Source organism: Acanthochromis polyacanthus, chromosome 21 (assembly GCF_021347895.1).
Source record: "Acanthochromis polyacanthus isolate Apoly-LR-REF ecotype Palm Island chromosome 21, KAUST_Apoly_ChrSc, whole genome shotgun sequence".
Lineage (NCBI taxonomy): Eukaryota > Metazoa > Chordata > Actinopteri > Pomacentridae > Acanthochromis > Acanthochromis polyacanthus.
In genome coordinates this window covers 14089844-14113849 of record NC_067133.1, presented here as the reverse complement: position 1 = coordinate 14113849, position 24006 = coordinate 14089844, and the positions used below count along the sequence as shown (strand labels likewise).

The 24006-nt window shown below is 39.8% G+C and overlaps 1 protein-coding gene across 2 annotated transcripts; it reads right to left on the bottom strand.

Moving 5' to 3' along the window:
• Positions 1-6602: 6602 nt before the first annotated feature.
• On the bottom strand, positions 6603-23804 carry elac2 (elaC ribonuclease Z 2). 2 transcript variants are annotated; one of them, XM_022198448.2, is made up of 24 exons: positions 23288-23804; positions 22222-22272; positions 22067-22137; positions 19841-19905; positions 19678-19735; positions 19527-19595; positions 19328-19438; positions 16140-16195; positions 15983-16041; positions 15698-15770; positions 15500-15612; positions 15318-15416; positions 15083-15221; positions 13757-13842; positions 13333-13454; positions 13058-13154; positions 11262-11400; positions 11133-11171; positions 10888-10997; positions 9486-9585; positions 9282-9402; positions 8716-8794; positions 8220-8364; positions 6603-7072 (listed from the first exon to the last, which is right to left on the bottom strand). In XM_022198448.2, exons 1-24 carry the CDS (start codon positions 23629-23631, stop codon positions 6824-6826), a joined length of 2595 nt encoding a protein of 864 aa, XP_022054140.2. In that variant the 5' UTR covers positions 23632-23804; the 3' UTR covers positions 6603-6823. The 2 variants fall into 2 exon arrangements, with proteins under 2 accessions (XP_022054140.2, XP_022054141.2); XM_022198449.2 differs by having other exon boundaries at positions 19328-19435.
• Between the last annotated feature and the right edge of the window lie 202 nt (positions 23805-24006).

Here is a 24006-nt window from a genome sequence, read left to right as displayed (position 1 = left end):
TTACTATAAGATGCAGTAGCATGAAGGAAAATATAGGTTGTTTATTTTTCCCTATCATAACCCTCTACTTTAGCACTTATTTTAATGGTTAAAGAAAACTCAAATTAGGACAATCTGACAAGTCCTTTGTTAAACTTTAGAATAAAGTTTGCAAGAGAACAAATTCAAAAATTCAACATTACATTATAGGTGTGGAATTTTGGACGGTTGCAGGAAACAAATGAGGTTTTGCTAAATGGGTTCACATTCATTCAGTTCATTTAATGGGATTAAAAAGGATTTTATAAGTTACTGTGAGGAGCATTATAAGTTTTCATTAAAAGATACAGGAGCATCATTAAAAAGGGAAACATTTAAAAATGAAGTTTCCTGCAACAATGAGTCACTGCCGTTGGATTCAGGCTTAAATGACATTTCACAAAAGTTAAATTCTGACCAACTGGCAGCAGGAAAACATCACTGACTTCTTTTTTTTTTAAACTGGAAACTAATGAACAAAACTCTGATTGTTTGATAATATACTGGAGATTATCTTCTGTGTATAATTTTTTATTTTTTGCTCTCCATTAAAGCCAGTAGCCTTTGGGTTATATTACAGACCACTAAAATAAAATTCCGAGTTAATGAGCAGTGTAAGTATATGCATTTCGACAGCTTAACGCCAATAATATAATGGTGACTTAGAATCTGTTAAATTATTCCTATCCCGACAGAAGTGGCCTCTTCTCCTCCATCTGCAGCTCAGAAGAGGCTGCTGATGGTTTATGTAAAGAAGTTAAAGTGCATCATTAAATTAAAAGTTCCCCTGTTGTTTGTGTGTCATAGAGGACAACTAGCAGTTATCTCCTCACACTTAAAACCTAAAGCAGCATTTCACCTTCCGTTCCCCTCCCTGGAGATGTAAAGTATGAGACCAGGCTGTTAGAGCTTGTTCTTTGTCATTTTCTCTGATATTGTACGCTGTCTGGGGCTGGGTGCTTTTTTTCTTCTTTCTTTAAATGCTGAAATTCATCAGTATTCCCCACAGACTGAATTACAAACCACATCTGTGTCAGTCAGCGGGTCTCAAATGGTAAACTGAGCTGTAGCTGTAATGTTTTCCTCCATGAACAAAAAATAAGAAGCTTGACCTCAAAAAAAGGAAATAGTTGCCTTATATTCCTCAACTTGAGAGATATTTGGGGGGAGAACGTCCCTGAATCACACAAACTCTCATGAGACCCTTATTGCAGAAATGAGGAATTATGCAGGTTAAGCATCTTTTACCTGAAAGAATCAATGTTAGTTTATCTAGACTTTCAGCACCTCCTTTTTTCTGAAGCAGCATTTTGGGTAAGGACTGCTCATGAATCGGAAACATTTTATTTATTTTTTCCCTCTCTGCTGGGATCTTTATTCACATGCAGGACCAGGTGAGTAGTTTCTGATCCTCCTGAGGTTTTGTCTCTCTGTCGGTCTGTTAATGCACAGGCCGACCCAGCAGAACTACATGGAATATTAATGTCGCGCCGCCTCTCCTTCCCCTGCGCTAAAAGCTGCTTCACTGCATCTAAAAAAGCCATTGTCACACTATTCTAGAAGTTATCAGAGGTCTGGCTTTGATCATTGATCTCAATTTGGTAGTCTTTTACCCTGGATGGCAGGGTGAGGCTCTGGGGTTCGTCCTCTCTGGCTTGAGAGTGCTTTGCATGGATAAAGGTGTCTGAGCAGGCGGGATGAAGATCTGGATGTGAGATGACAGCTGACGGACAGTAATGCAGGACCGGCTGCTCAGATCAGCAGGGATGGATCGTCTGCCCACAATTACCGACCTGTCTGTGCCAGCCAGGACTGTGACCTCCAATCTGAGAGGCTCTGGGCCCTGTTTTTTTTTTTTTTTTTTACTCCCCACAAGTCCCCTCAGATTATCTCACACTTTGATTCCTGCCAGAGAAGACTGGGGCTGCTCTCTGAATCAGCAGCCAGGCAGAAAATGTGAGGAGAGGCGAGCAGGCTGCATAATTGACTTTCAGGTGGAGGAGGTGTATCTGATTGGTTGCATCCTCGCTCTGTTCAGATCTGTCTGCCTTCATTCCACACCAAATAAACTATGACAAACATGACTAACGCAGTTGCCTGTTCGACTGATGTTATATTTTAATGACTCCCCCTCTCGTACGATAAGGCCACAGGACTGGAAGGTGAATCCAGTGATGGCAGTGAGGCTGATACTTTCTTTATTAGCCTTAATTTAAAAAGAAAATGCCTCGAGGGACTCACAAATATCCGCAGCCACCCGTGCAAATGTTGGTTTTCCAAAGGAAGGATAATTTACCATTACAGGGTTGGCAGCCTGCACATGCTGCAGGGTTGGTGCACCCAAATTACAATAACACACATTTCCTCAGTCACCTCTGCTGCCATGACGGTGGTCGATTGCCCAGGTTTAGAGATATCTAGTTTCTCAATACGATGGAGGTTAATGAAGTGTCATTTGTGGTGCTCTGGCTGGAAAATTTGGATTTTGTACCACAGTTTTCACTAAAACAAACATCTGGTGTAGTAATGTTCTGATTTCTGCCCATAGGACAGATTTAGCAGGTTTTCTGGTCAGAACTTCATCTCCACCGACTGAAACCTCGATTTGAGATCAGCTGTGATGCATAACAGGTTGTTTTCTGGTTTAAAAACTGCAAAATGCCACAAATGCTTGCAAAGTGACAATGTACTAATGTACACCAACTCCATGTGTGAAATGATTCTGGGGCATTAGAACTTTACATGTTTCTCATTAATCTACCTGTTGTGGGTCAATAGTTTAGACTAACTTTGCACTAAACAAGCATTTATTGCAAACTACACCAAGGTCAGTTTGCAGACCATTTGCTGCATATAAGCTGCTCTATTTTTCTGTTTTCTGTGTTTTTATTTTTATTTTTTTATTTTTTTATGGACCAATGGAGTCTGAAATAAAGTTTATATATATATATATATATTAACTCACTGGACTAAAGCCCAAAGATACCCAAAATATGCATTAACTGAAGGATGAAACTTTTAAAAAGGTTTAAGCGAAAACTATTTTAAAGCTGCACTGTTTTGTGTGACTCCTCATTTCGCCCATTTCTACTATAAATGTAGTTAGCATGACCTATGGAGACACAATAAAGACGCTAATGGGAAATATCAGCTTTAATTTTTTTTTCCTATTTTTAATTTTACAGATTTTTTCCCCCCAGTACATAAACATCTATAAAGTATACTGACAGTCAATAGAAACTTTGAGGTAGAAATGTACGCAGAATTCTACTTGTAGGGGGGTTGTAATTATTCATTGTGGATTTACTGATGATCTAGTGACCTGGTAGTTGAGATAATGATGAGTTGTCATTTTGTCATGTCGTTTTCTTTTGTGAAATTCTTTATTTTGAAATCATTCTTGAAACTTTAGATTTTTGTTTCTGGATGCCAATATGCTGAACAAATGATTCATATGAAGAAAATCCAGCTTCGGGCTTCAAAATAAAAATTATGTTGAAAAATATGGTCTCAAAGTTTTTAATGACTGTCAGTGTACAAAAATAGGCTGACTTTGCATGTATAATGTAAAATTAAGTTTTAAAACCCTGTAACTGAATAAATATAAAATTTTAATTTAAAAAATGTTGTTTTTAACATGACATATTTGCAAATGTTATAGTTTTAAGAGATAAATAAAAATATTATCATTTTATTAACTTTCATAATGAAGTCTGAAAAATGATTATAAATGTGGAAAATTCTAGTATATTTATGAGATGGTTATTTTACAGTATTTTCCTGCAGACCATCTGCTAAAGCATCAGCAGTTTTTCCTACTCTGTGGTGTAGATTTATTTATTTATTTATTTTTGCTTTTTACAGAAGTTTCAAGTAGAAAGTTCCCCAAACAAAATTCCATTATCTGCCTTTGTACTGTGGAGCAGAAACAGAATATGTGCATGGCTGGAGTGGAGAACGTGATAAAATCTGCACTGTAGTAATTCCTGGTAAAGCGAGCAGTCCGCCATGCAGAGCTGCAGTCTGTGGATGGCCAAAACAAAAGCCGGTGGACGACTGTAGGGAGACTCTGACTGAGCAACGTGGCGAAGCATCATCGACAAAGGACTGACTAATAAGCCAGGAGAGCACTTCCTCACGATCTATGAGTCCTGGTCTCACATGGCCGTCGTTGTGGGAAACTTCAGATACTGGAAGGCTTCATTAGTCACCTCGATAGATGATTTGGGTCTTTTTCATCGAAGAAACTGAAGTTAATTCCTACTTTTTAAACAAATCCATACACCAGTAAATGGTTAAATAATAGCCTAAACTACAAAGCAAGTGCAGATAATAAACCTGAATTATCCTTACTAAGAAGAAAAAGCAGCCCAGTGAAGCCTTGGGTGGGTTTTCTTTAATGCAGCATGATAAATCCATTAGAACGGTACCTTCAGTGTTCATTTACGGTGGTCCACTGCTGCTCAAGTGATGATTACGTCCATCAATCCACCATTCTGACTCTGCAATGCTCACGTCAAAACCCATTTCTGCCCTTTTTCTGCAGCTTATCTGTGGTGCCTCCTCTGATAGAAGAGTCCTCCATGGCAGCAAAGGCCACTAAATGGACTCAGGAGGCTCAGGAGCAAATGCATCTTCATCTCACCGCTTCACACTCCAGAAAATAGGCTAATCGCAGACCCTCCGCTCAACTCACTAATCTCTGAACACTCACATTTACTTCAGAGTTCTGGCACCTGTCTTATCTGTGGGGAGAGGAGGGGATCCTCTCAGGATGTTCAATTCAGAGTCAAAACGCAGCTGCTGCTACATTTTGGCCATTTTTTAAACCTGGAGTTAGAATCGCCATGCGAGAAAGGTGCTGGGGAAAAACAAGGCCGAGGTAAATGTTTTCTCGGAGGGCTCGTTCTTCAAAGGTCAAACCATCTGAAATCAAAGTTCATTCAAGCCTGCGGATGTGTCATATGTCAAATGAAAAGGCAACATTCAAACAAACCAAACCCCACGTAGGCAACCGGTGAGTCAATATCTCCTGATGGTTTTTAACAATACACCTGACCCCTCCGATGGCTCCAGTCTTTCACTCATTGTGAGCAGAGGAGATTCCTGCAGCCACCGCTCCCTCAAGTGGCAAAACATGATAAGCCACTCTTCATGAGCTTTATTAACATGTTGGCTGATTCTTTCCTCCAAGCCTCAGTAACAGGTTGCTGGGAGCTCTGATGGCTCGCTGAAGCCCCCATGTGGACTGACACGGAAACTTTCAACAACCACATCATCACAGACTTGTCCAAATAGTCAAGAAAATAGAGGGGGGAAAGGAAAAATTTGAACAGAGACAATGCAAAATCCTTCAACATCCTCAATCTCTGTGTGAACTCAAGATCTGATGCTGGGTGAAGTACCAGGTTTTACTGCAACACCAGTTTACATTTTAGATGGGGTGGCTTTTTTCTTTTTAAAAAAAACAAAGTTAATTAAAATAAATGAGCAGTTACCAGCAAAAAAAGTATTGAAATTATCCAGAGCGCTGGTGCCTGAGTGAATTTCAAAAACTAAATAATTATGGATGTAATATTGGTTTATCTACATTTGTTATAAAACGGGTGATCTATACTAAATACCACTTATCTGAACAAAAAAAAGTAAATCAAGCTTTAAAAAGCTGTTAAGCAAAATTCAAAAACCTAAAAAAAAAAAAGTTTAAGAACAATCTGCTGTTGCAGAGTTAAATTAAAGACTGTATATTTTACATATACTTTAAGGTTAAATCTCATTAGCTACCAGTTAACTAAGTCAAAATGAGCCATTAAAAGTTATGAATAAATGGATGATAAACCAAGCTTCATTAAAGTTGCAGTAATACTAATTAAAGCTTCAAAATAAATTTTAAATAAGGTCACAGCCTTGCATAAAACATGACCAGGACTGTTACTGCCATGCTAGCAGCTATTTAGCAATAGCTAAATCTGGTACAAAGCATCTCTTCTTTTCAAGAATAATGCATTTGTACATGGTCCCTGACAAATAAACTAATAAATAAATACAAGTTCTGCTTAAAACAATTTATTTTTTTAAAGAAAGGCACTGTAAAAGCTACAGATGAATAAAAGCTTTCAGATATTTCCAGCAGTGTTTAGTTATGTGCATTGTCTTTGATAAGTAAACCTATATTTTTGTTCACATGCAAATATCTCCTAATGGATAGAAAATGCTGCAGCAAAGTTTGATGGGAACAAAGTTTTACAGGTATAATGTTCAATTACAGTTCTCAACCAGTCAGTTCTGCTGTTAAACTTGAAAATGCTTTTAACTCATTAGCCTCAGCTAAAGCCCTAACTAATGTAGCTCTGCTGCAATGCTCCCCCTTACATAGCCATGTTTGTCTGCAATTGTATGTTCTGAATATGATAACTGTACTATACAGGAATAAGGAAGTGTTGATAGAACACCTCCTGAGAGCATATTTCATTTGGACCTAAAAGGTGACCTAAAATTGCAATAGTAAATACTAGCATAAAATAAAATCTATTTGAAAAAACACTGAAGATGACTTGTCAAAAAAGACACTGCACATAGCTATATGAATCTACAGAAATTGTGGTATTGCTTTATTCTGTTTAATGAAAAACAAACTATATTCATCGCTTAGATTTTGCACACTGCAACGCAAGCAAGGCCTCTTCTTCAGCCAAACCACACAAGCCAAATAAAAATCTCCAGTTCATTTAAATAAAATAATGCTTGACTCTCTAATTTAAAGTCCTTTTTTTCTGAACCCATGATTGAATGAAACTCTATTAAATCAGTTGGTTTTCAGCCTCTTCATTTCTACTTCGTCTGTCGCCGCCTCCTCTTGCTCTCTTTTGGCTCCTCGGTCCATCTCGGACCCTCCGGACGTCTTCGGCTCTCTGGCCCAATCGGCGAAGCTTCCTCTTGGATTTCTCAACTCCCTCTTCTCCCTTTGCGCCTCCATCTCGCCGATCTCCTCGGCAAAGAGGGTTTTGAGTGCGGGAATGAGTTTGGGGAGGATTTTAAAGTCTCCGAAGCAAATCTGGGGGAAGAAGAAATGGTCAAGATGCTGCACCAGTCTGAACTTTAACTCCTAAAGGAATGAGCCTCATGAAAAATCTGTGACACTTTAGAATGATTCCTTCATATCCACAGCTGTAATAGAATTTATATTCTCTTATTTCGGCAGTTTTATTCAGCAGTCCGGTTTATTTCACTCCTTTCTCTTTACAGTTGATCATGTTAGATTTCCACGTTTTGTTTGTTTTTTTTCTCTGTAAAAGTCACCATGATGTTTTATTTTAATAAATATTGTTGCAAGGATTAATCCTCTGAACCCTAAAACCTGCCGGTGGATTTCAAAGGCACGTTATCTTTTCAGTATTGAGCCAAATTACAACATTAAACAGAGCCAGAAACTGTTAAAAACAGAAGGAATTGTAGTATTTTCAACTCTTGGAACGATCCTTAAACTAATCGTGGGTGATGTGCCGACCCAATGGAAAACGTGTCCAAATCATTTCCAGTAGATCAACACAATTTTTTAAAAAGACTACCAAAAATCAGCTGTTTGGAAAAATTAAAAGTTCTGTGGGCAATTGAGAAGCTATAAGCAACTCAACTGCAACCAACAGTCCTGTTACGGAAATTCAAACAACACCTCATTTTACATTTCTAAATGTCTAAAAAAATGTTTCCTTTTTAAAAAAAATTGTAATGTAACGTCACCATACTGCACAGAAGACCAATGCTGTTTCTACTTTTACTCATGGTTAAGTTGTTTCCATAGAAGTGAAGAACTTTACATTGCAGGAAAAACTGATCCCACAGTGAGGAAGAATGACAAGGAAAGAAACAGACACGAAAGTCTTGGGGTTCAGAGGGTTACATACAAGAGTACAGACTCCATTTTACTCAATAATGATCTGTATATATTTGTCCAGCATGTAGACTTCATCACAAGAACATACATACTTTCTGCAGCATCTAGCAATTGCATTCTTGTGGAGTGATGCATTCAGGTGCAATTATGACTAGAAAAAAAGACTTTCCTGTTCTATTAATCAGCTGTCAATTCCAGTGGAAAGACTTTATGTTAAAGCCAATCAGCAGGGATTAAGAAAGCACACGTGGCTACTGGATGAATGAACATCTTTATATGAAGTTGCCACATCCGCATTGCTACTTACCCTCATGTGGTCAAATGATATTCCCACCCTGTCGTTGAAGTCCTCACTGAAAAGAGGGATTTTGGCGTATCGCTGGCTAAAGTGGTTCAGCATGATGAAGTCAGCGTTCATCTTCATGCCGATACCGATGGCCTGGGATGTGGTGCTGTCAGAAAGCACGAAGCTTAAAGTCAGAGATTTACGTTCCTCTGCTTCTCGAGACAAATTTTCAATGGGAATATTGTCTTCTGAGGACATAAAAGATGCTTTTGTGAAGACAGACGCCATAAAAGAGGCGCAAAAATCAATGTCAATATCTGCGGAGAGTAAAGAAATTTAACAATGCACTCAGAAAATAATGGCAGCCTCAATCAGAAAAGAAAGTGAAGTCTTTCTCTGGCTGACACACAGCTTTTACTGCCGTCGCCCTTTTTTTTCCCCTCATTTTCTACATTTCCGTAAATCACATTAAAGAACCTGCAGAGCTACTTAGCGGCGCACAGTTTGTTTTACTCACCTATGCCTCTTCTCTACAGCTTCCTCTGCCAGCTCATCTTCCAGCGTGGCCTCGTGGATTAGAAAGGTCGCATTCTTTCCTGCAAAAAAACCCCAAACAAAACAAAAAGAGGGAATCAGAAGCCTGAATCACAGACTCGGAGATAAGCACTTACAGCCTCTTCCTGTCCCGCAGGAAATCAATCAGGTAGTCGGCATAATCAAGAATCGGCACGCCCTGTTTGTCTGGTGAGCTGAGCCATCTATAATGAACAGGCATGGGATACACTCGCTGTCTCTGGGAGGCTTTGCTTGGACAGAATCCAGTCAAGCAATTTAAGAAGAGTCAATGAAGTGGGATCCCGTAGGAACCATTAGAAAAGGCTGCCAGCTACGAGAGTGCTCGAAAGCATTAAGAAAGATCAGATAAATTATTCAGAACAACCCATGTAGTCAAGATACAGATAAGATGACCTAATATGAATCACTGAAATACTGAAACCACATGCTCGATTTGCTGCTACGCATGTGTGTGTGTGTATACACTCCGGTGATGTATGGACTTTAATCTCTCTGAGTGTTACTGACCGAGGTTTACGAATGCGTCGCAGGGCATCGTGTCGCCAGAAAAGGCGAGTTTCCAGCCGGACCGGTGGGTGAAGCTGCAGGCGAAGGCGTTCTTGCAGTGACGCACGATGCACGTCCCGAACTGAGATGCACAGAAGCAAAAGCAACTTAATAAACTTGAAAAGCTTCAGTATGAAAGGATGTGACGTCCAAACGGCTGCAGACCTTCTCCAGATCGTTCTTTTTCAGTAAACCCTGGATGAGCGACCTGGTCCTCTGCTTGGGCACCTCGATGCCGTCACACAGAAATTTGTTTGGGATCACACTGAAAAACACAACAGATGTAACAGAAGAGGAACATCAGGCTGGAAACTGTGCTGAACTCTCTTCTCCAAGTTGTTCCACATCCAAATACACACATAAATAAAGCTGAAGGGCGTGCTTTGTTGTACAAACCACCGATGCCACAAGATCCTAGATTACACTTGTATGTCACTGCTGCAAGCCGAGATTAAATTAAACCTTTAATTATCCTTTAAAGGTGACATCAGGTCAGCTAGAATCACTAACCATTAGTTTTTAAAGGCAGAAGTTTACTCTTGACCGTAGGATGAAAACATGTGATTAAATCTCAACTCAAGCTCCTTGTACTAGTTTTTTGGAGCATCTCATGATCTTAGATGTGGTTGGAATCCCTAAAAAACAGCTTCTTAATAAAGCGTGGTGAAATGATGTAATCTAAAATGTATTACAGTCAGTTTGGTCCCAATCAACAGTAAAATGAATGATAATAAACTAAATGTACCGGTTTCTCCGCTCTCTCCAGCACCCCCTGGTGTGCCAGTTACTCATTAACTAAAACTAAGTCCTACATCACACTAGCAGCTAATAAACTATAAATATCTGACATTAGAAGCTGAGAGGTGCTACTACTGTTTAGTAATTATTAAAAAATATCTTTCAACCATCTTTTACTACAACACATCACAACTTAAGAGCTTTTTTTTTTTTTTTTAAATCAACTGAAAATTTGACACAATTGTGGGCAACAAGTTTGAGAACTAGAAGATGTATAATTGAGGATTTTAGATTTCAGTAAGTGAATCATTAATTTTCTTAACCTCAAGCAGTTTCTGGGCTGTTTTGTTCCTGGCACATTTTCATTCACTGTGGTCTCATTTTTCACGGCAATATTAAATTCTGTACATCTATGGAAACGGCACAACCATGACTAGAAGTAGACATATAAAAACTCACAAATCTAGAATGCCATAAATCATTAAAACATGCACACGGGTGTTTATAAAAAAGGTGGTTTTACATACTTTAGATTTTGTACCAACTACACTTTTATTAGTTTCCATCCTGCTATCTGCTCTGCGTGAACACAGCCTGCAGTTCAGCCAAAAAGTTACAAGATTTTTGTCACGTGACAGCTGGCAATGCTGCTGAGTCACTAATGGATTTAGAGCTCAATCAAGGAGTGTAAGATTTTTACTTTGTTTATTTTACAGAATCTGGTCAGTACAAAGAAATTATTAGCTCTTTATTCCCCCATATGCTATTGTCAGAAATGCAGCCTGAGGGAGATTTATGCTGTGTAAAGATTTTCTTTGTGTCCACATACTTGATATGGCTGAGGATCTCCTCGCAGTAGTGGTGATACTGGTTGAGCCAGGTCATAATCTGAATCGGAGCCACCAGGTAGATGGGGCTAAACGGCTTCCCAAGGGTTGTCTGGAGATGTAAATATAACACATTCTGTGAAGTTTTATTATTTACAAGTTCACACACACAAAAAAAGAAGGCTTTACATGATTGAACTACACTGTAATCAGTCAGAGTAACAAAAAAGCATCCTCTCCTACACACCAGCGCTCTTTCTCTTTGGTACAGCAGCTTCAGCAGCCCCTGAGAGAAAAGATTGAATATCAGCATTAGTAGTTAGAGGAGGCTGGATATAAGTTTGTTTTAATTTATCAATGGGACTCGGCTTCTCACTGTGTGATGGTCGGCGTGCATATGTGAGATGAAGACTGTAGAGATCTTGGACAGAGCGTCGTCCACGTCGTCCCCGTAGTGTCTGCAGAGCTGACCGAAGGTTCCCTCTCCACAGTCCAGCAGCAAAGACTGACTCGGGCTTCGTGTGAACACAGACAGTTCATTAAATATGAGCGAGACGAGAGGAAAACATCCACAGCAAAAACACACAACTACAAACAGCAGCTGAGTGCGGCTTTCTCCGGACACTTGACTCGTTTCATGTTACGGCGCGGCTTGTTTTTGTTTGTCAGCTCTTGTAGATTCTGATGCAAGAATTTCAACAGAGTAAATAAGTGTATCTCTACGGTAGACCCAGCAGATGATTCAGTTACACAGAACAGAAAACTAGCCTGTGGATACTGTACAGCACCGCTTATTACAGGCCACAGTTTCAGGTTTAAAAGATCTGCACTAACTTTTGTTTGTAATTCCTTAAACTGACTGCAGACAGTAAAAGGTTTGCTGAAAAATTATATATTGTTTAATAGAGAAAACATCCTCAAAAACTGAACTCTCAGATGTACGTCACTTTAGATAAAAGCATCTGCTAAAAGAAATTGTAGAATTGTAAACATTGCAACCTTGAAATTGAGATTAAATAAGCTCAAAACTCCAGCAATCTGATACTGGCTTTACTAGTTTAAGTTTATAAACTGATGGTTAAGTGTAATTGCATTTGATAAAATGGTGCAGCCATAAACACACTGGAAGTTTAGTCTTTAAAATATGTTGGTTTAAACATATTTAAAGCATCTGAGACTTTGTGTTTAAAGACAACAGAAGGGACTATTACCTACCTGCTTCAGGTTCTATCTTGTCCTTGCACCGTTTAAATCATGGAATGTGTATTTCTTGTAAAATGTTTTATTTGAAATGCACGATAAACTTTATAAAACTGAGCGCAAACGGGATCAGCTGTGCAGCAGATGGTGTTCTCATAATCTGATTAACACGGATTATTGTCCCCCTTAATTTAGTTTTATGGGAACTAAATAATTAGTTTGCTTGATATGAAACATCTGTTCCCTCATGATCTGTCTGTCGTTTAGTTCATGTATTTAGTTGTCAGAGACCACACATAAAAACATTATTCCCAAAGGAGAAAAGATGCTTTTTACCAGATTAAGCTACAAGCTAATTTCCATCTGCAAGCACAGGACAGGTACAAAAACAAATCCGCAGTCTGACAATGCCACATTCCCACCACCAGAATACCCCACAAGTGGAAAAACATTCTATTGACTATGATTTATGTAGCATTCCTTCTATTTCCTATAAACTTGACATTGAGATTCTTTACGAGTTTGATGCCATTTTTGTGGCAAACAATGCTGATAACAGCTACGTCTCGACTACTTTGAAAGAAATCACTAATAACCAGTATTTCACTTTAAAAATTAAAATCTTCCTTCTTGCCATGAACGGTCTTTATGTGCGTAACCATGGTAACACATGTGAATCAGCATATAAACCAGTCCACTTTAGCAGTTTCTGATTGACAGTGAGTTACCTGTGAGTACAGTGTAAATGCATCACTGGAATATTACAATAACTATTTCTTTTTGTCTTAATAGTTCTACTAGTCTGATATTATTCAGAACACAATGTCCAGTTACAGTCAATATTGTCATTTCTTTGTATTCTGGAGCACAAGACAAGAAATGCTCTTTTTATCTTTTGCTATAATATTGAGATTCGGAGTGAGTATTTTTGTCATGTTGCCAGAAATACAGCAATGTGATAATCATTCGTACCTGATGTTAACTAAAGTGCCGCTGACGTTTCTGATCTTCATCGGAAGAGCTGATCCTGTTCCCAAGAAAATCACCTCTGGGTATTTTTGTCCTTGCTCTGCAGTGAAAAACACAACCACACTGCACAATCACTACATTTAGACAGAAAAAGACACTGCAGTTTAAAATATTCTACAGTTTTCACCATCATTTAACACCACTGAAGGACCATCCTTTAAAAGTAAACATTTTGTTAGGCTTGGGAAAAATTAAGGCGTCTAGTTTGCAGAACTGACCAGAAAGCTGTGCGGCGCCAGTGGAGCAAATCTTCTTGCACTTGTCCACTTCTGCCAGAAAGTTTGGGACCTCAGAAGCTTCTTTCACAAACTTTTCAGAGTTGCAGAAGGGGATGGCATCTCTAACGAATGAGACACAGAGTCAACAAGACACACACCACTGCCTGCAAAAACACTGCCGGGGAAAAAAAAACCCTGTTTTTTTTCCACATCTGACCTTGATGTGCCTCCACAGAACTTGACAGAAACAGTGAAGGGAGAAAAAAAAAAAAAAACACTGACACTTGCAAGACGAGGTTAAAAAAGGAGGAGAAGAAAGCGGTTGAGTGCAATCGTCCATTCCAGATTGTTTTCTGTGACAAGGCAGCGCTCGTGGCTGCAGAGTAATGTTGGCTAAATTGGGGGGATTGAAGGACAAACTAACCTTTGCCACTCCATTACAGGTCTGAGCTGGAACTTGAGCAGACACTCGGCTCTGACGTTCGGGACGTGTAAGGCAGCCTGGGGCTCCTGAGGGGAAAAAAACACCAAGATATGAGAAAGTTTTTGATGTTGCTTAGAGACACTTTGATGCACCATATCTGACGTATCACCCTGTGAACTCTGCTTTTAATTGACTCTCAGCAACTACAGTGAACAGAATAAGAGTAGAGCTAATATGTGCAGCATACATTTACAGTTCAGTCCATGAAAGGACATTATTGAGTCACGTTATTAGAAATACAGCATCCATTGTTTTAGGACAGTGGACTTTTAACAGGCTTTCAAAGGCAGTGTTGGTCAGTGGGAATTCCAGAGATTTAACACATCATCAATGTTTGTTTACGGGTGTTTTAAGTTGTGATAGATTGAATTGAAGGATAGCAGTTTCAAAATGAAGGAAAATGTGGAGAGGAGCCTCATCTCTGCAGCTACAATGATTGCTACTAGCAGAACACACTCTTTTAACTGCTGGATATGAGTAAAAAAAAAAACTAATAAGCTAGAAATTAATGCACAACAGTATCAAGAATATGGATTTTTAACTAAAGTCTTCACAATCTGGAAACAAACACGTAAAAGTATTAATAATCTTGATAAAACAGACATGTATCAAACCTGGGTATTAAGGAACAAAAGCACTAATGATCTGAATAACAGGCAAAAATAACTTAGGTATGAATGCAAAAGTATTAAACCTTAATATTAATGCACAAATGTACTTTTCACCTGGAAATGAATGCAAAAAAGTATCAAAACCCTCAGTATTGGTGCACAAAAGTATGCATAACCTGGATAATAATAGAAAAAAAACAAAGAAAACCTGCATATTAGCACACAGAAGTATCAAAAATCTGGATGTTAACATACAAATCTATCAATAACCTGGATATGAATGGACAAAACTGCCAATGATTTAGATATTAATGCACAAAAACATTAGGAACCTATGATAACAGATAAAAGTATAGAAAACTTGGATATTAACATACAAAGGACCTTAAATCTGGATATTAATGTATCGCTATGAAAACACTAATGCATAAAAGTATCATTAACCCGAATACTAAAGCAAAGAAGTATCAAAAATTTGGATATTAAAAGACAAGATGCTATTTTTTACACAAAAGCCTCAAACTTTCATCATAACTGATAGAACTGGAATCCAATCAGGCTGAATTCACAAAATTTGATGCAGGTGTATAATTAATCATCAAAAGCACAAGCCAAGAAGTGTCTGGAATGTGTTGGAACGGACCGCTGGTGATACCTTTGCTCTGTAAGCTCGAAGCTGTGGAAAGATCTCTGGGTGAATCATGTTGAGCTGCGCCTGAATCTTATGGCTCCTGACGTTGTGGACCGTACACACCTGTTCATTGAGGATCAGGTGTTCTGTTGTGGATGGAAACCTGCAAAAACACAGAACCGTCTAAATTTTAGTGCGTCAAACTCGACAACAAAAAGAGGCTGAGTTTCCATCTAGTCTGGTTACAAAGCAAACCAACCTCTCCATCCACTTCTTGTACTGGTCTGTTTTCAGGACAGACTCTGGAGTCATGTGGACGACCAGCGCTGCAGCGTCTTCTGCCTTTCCTGTCTGGTATCTGACGGGGAGGACAGGTTCAAGTTAAATGCAGCTTTTTCCTAGAAACGAGCTCAATTGCAGCTCTGAAATGAAACCCGTTACCTTCTCAGCTGCTGATTGGCGCAAACGGCGTCGACGAACTCCTCAGACGGACACTCGACGACCATGAAGACCGGTCCTGGGTCAGTGGGAGTACAAACCTGCTCGGGTCGGATCTGATAGACGACAGTGACAGTGTGAGCAGATACAGTGTGGCGCTGCAGCCTGAAAAATGCTTCAGAGTCAGTTTTCATGCAGCACCTCTTTTCCTTCATACGTGATGCTTTTCCCGTCTTTCAGAGCTGCGATGAGCGGACCGATGGCTGCTGTGCCTCTATGGGGAAGAAGATAGCATTCAATACTTCCAGAAACTATAACAACAACTTCACCAACACAGCTAGCAAGCATCAGACATTTGCATACAGCCAGAGGGCCCCATGGACATCATCAGAGTCAAAGGTTAGCACCGATAAACAGTGTTAGCACAGCAAACAGTGCTGCACACACCAACTGGACCACATGCCAACTTTAAATAAATCCACCTACATGGGTAGTCCGAGCTCTCTGGCTTGAGCAACTAAGAAGTTTCCTTTCCTAGGGTGAAGCTGCAAAAATGTTTGACAGGTAGAGAGGAAGAATGTCAGATACAAACATCTTAAACTTGAACTTTGCACACAGGATGATGTTGTTTACAGCGGCCTACCTTACACACAAAGGCAACCATCAAAGATGCATCTCTCGCTGCTGTTCGTCGTTCACCTGCAAGAAAGTTGACACAAATAAAAGAAGATGTCCAACTCTGCACGTTTATGCTTTTATTTATACCTCAGTTTGACGTGAAATGGCTGAAACACAACCAAAGCATCAGGCTCTCTGCACAAACTGGCTGAAGAACACAAATGTGAAGACGACAACAAACAAACAAGAAGGAAATTTGCCCTGAAGAAACCTAGGCTAACACTGGTTGGTGTAAACGGTTCGGACAATACATGTTTCTACACTGCCCGTCCAAAAAAAAAGTTGCACTCTTTAAAATTTCATTGGACCACTTTTAGCTCTGAGAACGACATGCATTCCTCATGGTATCATTTTGATAAGTTTCTGCAATGTCACAGCATTTATTTCTGTCCAGAGCTGCATTCACTTTCTACCAAGATCTTATATTGATAATGGGAGAGTTGGACCGCTGCACCAAGCTTTCTCCAGCACATCCCAAAGATTCTCAATGGGGCTGAGGTCTGGACTCTGGAGGCCAATCCATGAGTGAAAATGACATGTCATGCTCCCTGAACCACTCATTCACTATGAATCCTGACATCGTCATCTTGGAACATGTCCATGTCATCAGAGAAGAAAAACTCCACTGATGGAAAGACCTGGGGCCTCATTTATAAAGCTTGCGTACGCACAAAACAGGGCTAGAAAGTCTACGCAAAGGTTGTGATTTATAAAAACAAACTTGGCGTGAGAATGTGCGCACCAACCTTGATTCTTGATGCTTCTTTACGCACAAAACAGGGCGTAAATCACAAACTTTGCGTAGAAAGTGGCGTACGCTGTGTTCGTTGTGATTTCTAAAAAAAAACTTGACGTGAGAATGTGCGCACCGGTGCGCCAACTTTGATGCTTGCTTAAGCACATTTTGGAGACAGAGGGAACGGCAGTGCCGGAGGATGAAGTGGCGAATTGAAACCAGACTGATCTCAAACCTTTATTATCACATATTAGACTTGTAGAGCCGGATAATCATAAACCCTCATTGTTGTAGATGTTCCTATAGTGCGCCATTTGGCCGACGACTGTATTTGCAGAACTATGTTCATATATTAACAGGAGCGGATTGAACGTTATTTCATTCGGTCGTTTGACCGAAGGGCCGGTATCTGGGGCCGGTGCGGTGATCTTTATTAAATAATTTTGTTTACTGATCACCCGGCGCCTGTATGGCTCATCCATTTGTAGGGGCGGTCTCCGACGCAGTGGCTCGGGTTCGGTTCCTGCCCGCGGTACTTTATGCATGTCTTCCCCAGACTCTTCTCCCCATTTCCTGTCACTCTTCAATGCAACTATCACAGTAAAAAGGCAAAAAAAAGTAAAGAATTTTGTTTATTTATCCATATGCGGCCGAATGGGATGAGTGTCCAACCATTAATCAGCCCTGTACAGGCACGCAGGCACACATGCTTCACACCACAACTCCCGAGTGAAGATGAATTTCTCTATGTGAACCGAAAAAATGTACATTCAATCAGTGTGCAAATTATTTGTACATCGGACATGATCATAACAAATTTAGTGGCAGGGTGGCCTGGGTCACACATGATTCATTCATCCTGACGCACAGCAGTGAAGACTGCCGGCCGGCGCTGCGTGAAATGCCGTGGATCAGCAGCTTATTTATATACAGATACATTCATGAGTTACTTTGCATTGACCATTCATGGTAAAATGTGGGTGTGTTGTGGGCGGAATGTGAGGTGGATCCACCTGTGCAATCTTCCAGCTGGTGTGTGATTTATCAAGAAATTGCATGCAGCTGTGCTTACGCAAAGTTTTATAAATCAGGGGCGAGGGGCATACGCCCTTTTCGTATTTTCGGCGTCCGCAAACTTTAGTCTGGATCCTACGCAATGTTTTATAAATGAGGCCCCTGGTCATTCAGTATATTCAGGTAGTCAGTTGACCTCATTCTTTGGGAACATAATGTTTCTGAACCTGACCAACCCCAGATCATAACCCTAACCCCCACAGGCTTTTAGGCACTAGACATGAATGCATCACTTCATCTGCCTCTCTTCTTACTGTGATGCGCCCATCACTTTGGAACAGGGTAAAGACCACATAACTGACCACATTTCTTCCTCAAAGATGATGGTTCACCCTCGTCCTTCAGGTTTGAATCATGCATTGAACGGTTCTTAACCTGATGTTAGTAGTTTCAGAACTCTCCTTTTCTTTGCGTGATGCAGGCCAATAATTTGACCCTTCTGAAACAGATTAACATCCTTTCCAAGACCACAGGATAAGTCTTCCAACATGGTTGTTTAAGAAATGAGAAGCTCCTCACTGCAACAAATAGGGTGAAATAAGTTGTTGCAGCTGAAACTTATTCATCACTGCAGTGATTATCCAATGGACCCTATACCTATTTGCTTAGTTTAATCCAAGTGGTGATTTCTTTTAGGACAGGGAGTGTATATCCACACCCGTGATAAAAACGATTTCCAGATTTGCTGATATTGATGATAAATGCACATTTCACAAAACAGAACCGGAGACGGTTTGGAATCAAATAAAGGATTACACTTCCAAAAAAGCCAAACTCTGAACATAGCATCAAATCAGTGCAATTACAGTGCATCTATTGATTGTAATGGATACATTTTCTATCTCGTATTATCTTGTTAACGTATTTGTGCATGGATTCTTTCAAAATGACATGTTTACTGTACATACACTAACATACTACAATGAAATATTGGCTAAATCCTTTAAACATCTGCTGTCAGTTTGTGGATTTATCATAAACCTTTATCAGGTGTAAAAATGCAGAATTTGCTCAATAACCAAGAAATATTCCAGACAATTCAAAAAATACTAACTTTTGATGAGAAATTTGTCTCCTGTCAAGCTAGATTGGGATCATTATTTATTTTCTATCATACATTTTAATTTATTATTCATTCTGTTTGCTATTTGTCTTTTTTCTCCCCTTCATAGACTGATAGAAAGCTACAAGCGCAGGGTGAAAGTAAAGCTGATCTGAGCCTATTTTCCTGCATCCTGGATTTTCACTTTTACTCCAGAACATGGTCTGGCTTTTGCCTCCTCTCTTCATTTTGTATCATCTTTAAAACCCCTGAAGTTTCTTCTATCATCTCCTGGACTCACCAGGATTATCAGCACTGTTGTTAATGTAAAAGTCGTCTTCCTTCAGAGAGCCCTGAGTGGGGCTGCTGCGAGCGGGGGACAGTTTCTTGTCATCATCCTTCGACTTGGCTGCTTAGATAACATAAAAAAAAAGAGTCAGCTGACAATCAGGAGTCTTTCTGAAGCTGAACGAAATTTAAAAAGGAGAAAAAAAACTCACCAAATATTGGCACCTGATAAACCGTCATGGTTTCGTCCTTGTGCATCTCTTCAGTGTACGGCCGAACCGCTGCGATATCATGACACCGTAAACATCACACAGAACTACATCACACAAAAATAATACATGCATCTGATTTAATTCAACGTACACAGCTTGATGTCTTCCAGCGGTCCAGAAAATGACTTGATGGCATTCAGATAGTTGTCCTTTGATTGGGGAAAAAAGAAAAAGGCAGACAGCAGATGCAAAGTGAGTCCTTGTTGCATTAAAAGCTCCCGCAGGCGTGTTTATGTTGTGATTTAGTTTCTCACCAGCTGTGGAGGTCCGGAGAGAACACACTCGGTTACGCCAGTGTCCTTCAAAGTTAGTATCATCCCTGAAACACAGAAGAGACGAGATGGAGATAAAGATGCAGGAAACAAACTTTAGAGTGAAAACAAAATTCATCCAAGTAAAACTACAGAAAAAAACCAACCCTCCAAAGTGAAATTTTCATATTTTACCTGCACATAGGTAACATATATGAATGAATTAAGGCATGACCTACACATTTTGCTCAAAAGTCACTGAAAAAAGCATAAATATCGATATACAAATAGGTCCCAAGGCACATTAAATATCTGTAAGATTTCCATGTAAAATTAGAAATCATCAGAAAGCTGAGAAACGGTTAAAAACAGATTCTGGTCTATTTCTCCATCTGCAATGAAACTGAAGCAGACCACTGCTCACTGAGCAGCATTGTGATAGTGGAAAATGTGTCATCAGAGCTAATTCAAAGTGTCAGATTGTTGGGTCTGAGCAAAGAGAGGCTTTCTCAGAGTGAAATCATGTCTGGGTTGAAGGTTTGCGGGGGTAGTGGACGGAACTTTAAAACACAAATCTGGATCAGTTGTATTCAAAGTGATCAGAAGGTCAGTACATCAAGCTTTGTTCCCTGAGTGGTAGAAAAGAAACTCAGAGATACAGAATTTACTACATAAAGAACACAAGACTCCAATCAGCAAGCCTTCTGTCAGATGAAAATGATGTAAAAGTGTCTTAGCTGATGATTAGCATCTCCGAACTACTTCTCAGGAGGGAAACAAGGACAAACACTGAGCATTTCACAGTGGATGATGGAGAAAATTATTTCTTACTAATGAAACCTCGTTTTAAATTAGCTGAGTAACAGTAGGGTGATTCTAATGAGACCAAGTGCAGAGAAAATGATTCCACAGTGGATCAAACCCACATTGAAATGAAGGAATATTAAAGTCTGGGGGATTTGGACACCTGCAGCAAATCAACTTCACCCTAACCAAGGAGAAGTCCATTCTTCTGAGACTCGCTGTTCGTCTCCAATTTGCATTTTTGTGGAGAATAATTCATAGTGCAGCCGGATAATGGAAAAAATTATCTTCACTAATGGCCTCAGAGCTGAACATCTGCTTATTCATGCAAATATCCAGCCAGGTCTCCTGTGGTATGAACTCCAGCAGGTACACGTGAGGAGACTCTTCCTGCTGTCTTCACTGTCTGGCTGTGTTCCAGATTGAATACTTTTACTTCAAGTACCACAGCTGCTCTAACAGAGTTCAGACTGTTTACAACCGGGAAAGACTACTTCATTAGAATAATGTACATTAAATCTGAGGCTGCAGTCTGTAGCACGAAATGACACGTCATCTTGGTGGCTAAAGCGTGACATAACTGAGTAGAGTATTGTGGGTAAGAATGGTCAGAAAAGCTTACTAGCTTGCATACAGCAAATCCGACCAGATGTAGGAGAACATCTGGGTATTTGTGGCAAAGTATATTTTACATACTGTGTATAATGGCTGCACAGTGGATTGGTGGTTAGCACTTTCACCTTGCAGCTAGAAGAACCCTGGTTTGTGTCTCGGCCTTTCTGGGATCTTTCTGCATGGAGTTTCTATGTTCTTCCTGTGCATGTGTGGGTTTTCTCCAGGTATTCCAGCTTCCTCCCACAGTCCAAAAATATGCTGAGGTTAACTGATAATTCTAAATTGTCCATAGTTGTGAATAGGAGTGGGATTGTTTGTTTCTATGTGTAGCCCTAGTCACCCTAAGTCAGCTGGGATAGACTCCAGCTCCCTCATGACCGTAATGAGGATTACACGGTGCATAAATAATGAATGGATGCATTGGGTCTTGTTCTGGCATATTACATAGTATGGTAGTTACACACTTATAGTTTCAGTATATTCAGCACCCTTCAAATGTATGAAATCATGAACAGTAAACAGCTTGTTGTTGCTCGCTGTCCGTTTTTACTTTCTTTCTATTCTGAATAATTTGCAGAAATGATCCCCTACAGATGAACACTAATTGTACATGTGGTGGCTGTGACGGTGACATTTAACTCCCATTAAGTCCTATAATTGTATAAATGTTAACATGAATATTAATTTGATGGAATTTTAGTAGCAGACACAGTGTTCTTGTAGAGCACCAGTGTGAGTGACGTTGATTATTTTGTCGTAGTTTTCTTAATTTACAAAACACCTCTTTGTTCTGAATCAGACTCCACTGACCTGATAAACCTCCCACATTCTCCCAGCTCAGTCTGGTCAGGAAGATGTTGTCCAAGCGAGCAGCTTTCAACCTGCCACAGAAACAGAAATGTATTCATTCTGTTTCTTTTCTCTACTGACAGACTGAGATAATGACAATGTTCCAACCAGCTTACTTGTGTTCCTGCATGAGTCTCTGTGTTCCTTCACCACAGTTGAACAAGTACCTGCAGCAGACAAGAGGGAAGTGCTTGTTAGGGTTGTTATATAGCATCTTCTTAAATATGGGTACCAATGAGGCTGGCTTTGCTCATGTGTGCTAAGGGTCCTCATCACTCAAAGCCTTCTTTTATCTACAAATAAAAGATATTCAGTATACTATCATAAAGGAGGCAGGAAACCGTGAAATAATCACATTTAAGAATCTTCGATTGGAGAATTACTCACTTTTTTCTCAAAAATATTACTCAAATTGATTAACTGATTACCAAAGTACTTGATGATTTAATAGCAGATAACTAGCCGAATGCCTCTTGCCCTAATGAAGAGATGGAACAAGCTGAGGAATATGCTGATTTTAACATTTTCTGATACTAAAGCAAATATCTTCTGATTTTGGACTGGCTGACACACAAAACACAATATCTTCAGACCTATGGGAAACTGTGGCCATTTATCAGGGTCACTTTAGTCACAAGAGTTTCTTGACTTGCTGGCTTCATATGTGCACAGCAAAATGAGCAAGGAACAGGAGAGAATAAGTGACAAGGAAGAGAAACAAACCATTAGTTGTATGGAAATATTTTGGCTACAGAAAGGTAAATAGGGACTCTGTTGACAGCATCTGTGTACCATTTATAGTAAAAGTCTATTTTAGATACCTAGGCCGGTGTTACACCATATGAGACATAACATTTTCACATTTCATGGAACTAGCATTTAAAGAGTTATTTTGAAAGCCAATACACAGGTCAAGTGATGAAACTGATTGTTAAAGCCTCAACCACAACAAATGGTGATGCTGCAGTGTACTGACACACCCTGGAGGATACTTTGACATCACTGCAGGAAAATGAGAACAAGTGGATGTCAGCAAAACAGCCTTTCTCCTACTACTAGCTTATGTTTCAGTGCTTGTGTAAAAGTGTATCATGTTTTCAGCCAAAGCCAGGACGTTACCAGAGTTCTGCTTTCAAAGTAAAGCTTTAAAAACTGAAAACATGATATAAGTGTGTACATTACCTGTTGAATTCGGAGAAGACGTAAAGAGACGCATGATTGTCCCTGCTGCCAGCACCGACCACCTGCAGGTAAACCGTGGACGGTCCATGACTGTCTCCTCGTTTAGATCTGCTCTCTTTGGTCTTCACTTTGCGCAGCGGCTCTTTATGCTTGGCTTTTCTTGGACCCGGGAAATTATTACTATTATTATTATTATTATTGGTGGCCATTTTCCGGATAAAATGGAAAACAGTCCGGTGGAAGCGAGAATCACAGCGTGCGACTGACGGAGGACAAGCAGCGAGAACTGAGCCTTTCACTAACAACAACGCAGAGCAGCACAGCCTCACAGGGACCGTGTTCATAATAAACACGTAGCACTGTCAATAAAATTACTGAACAAAGAGAAAAATCACAATCACATTTAATTAGTGTTGCTCAAACATCTATGAACGCTTTTGGATAAATGAGTTACCCAACAGTAGCTGTCTGCTCATTCCACAGGATTTTAGAGGTTGATACATGTGACACTTCTTCCGGCATCTAATGATGACGTTTTGGGTCCTTAACGCTCATTGGTCACTGGGATTCGATGGCAGGGGTGGGTTTGCCAATCACAGTAGTTTTTCTCAGACAGGGAGGCGGGGATAGAACCTCTGCTGTAGAGGAGTTTAATGTAAACAAAATAGTACAACATTGCACATATTCAGCTTTTAATTCATTTTAATATGAATAAAAAC

What these genes read in the sequence shown, in the direction of transcription:
- elac2 (XM_022198448.2), bottom strand. Translation starts at nt 23,631, where the DNA reads ATGAACACGGTCCCTGTGAGGCTGTGCTGCTCTGCGTTGTTGTTAGTG. An exon ending in GCTGGAAGACATCAAGCTGT is followed by an intron (nt 19,596 to 19,677) that starts GTACGTTGAATT and finishes ATGATATCGCAG; the next exon opens with CGGTTCGGCCGTACACTGAA. An exon ending in AGAGAGCTCGGACTACCCAT is followed by an intron (nt 15,771 to 15,982) that starts GTAGGTGGATTT and finishes TCTTCCCCATAG; the next exon opens with AGGCACAGCAGCCATCGGTC.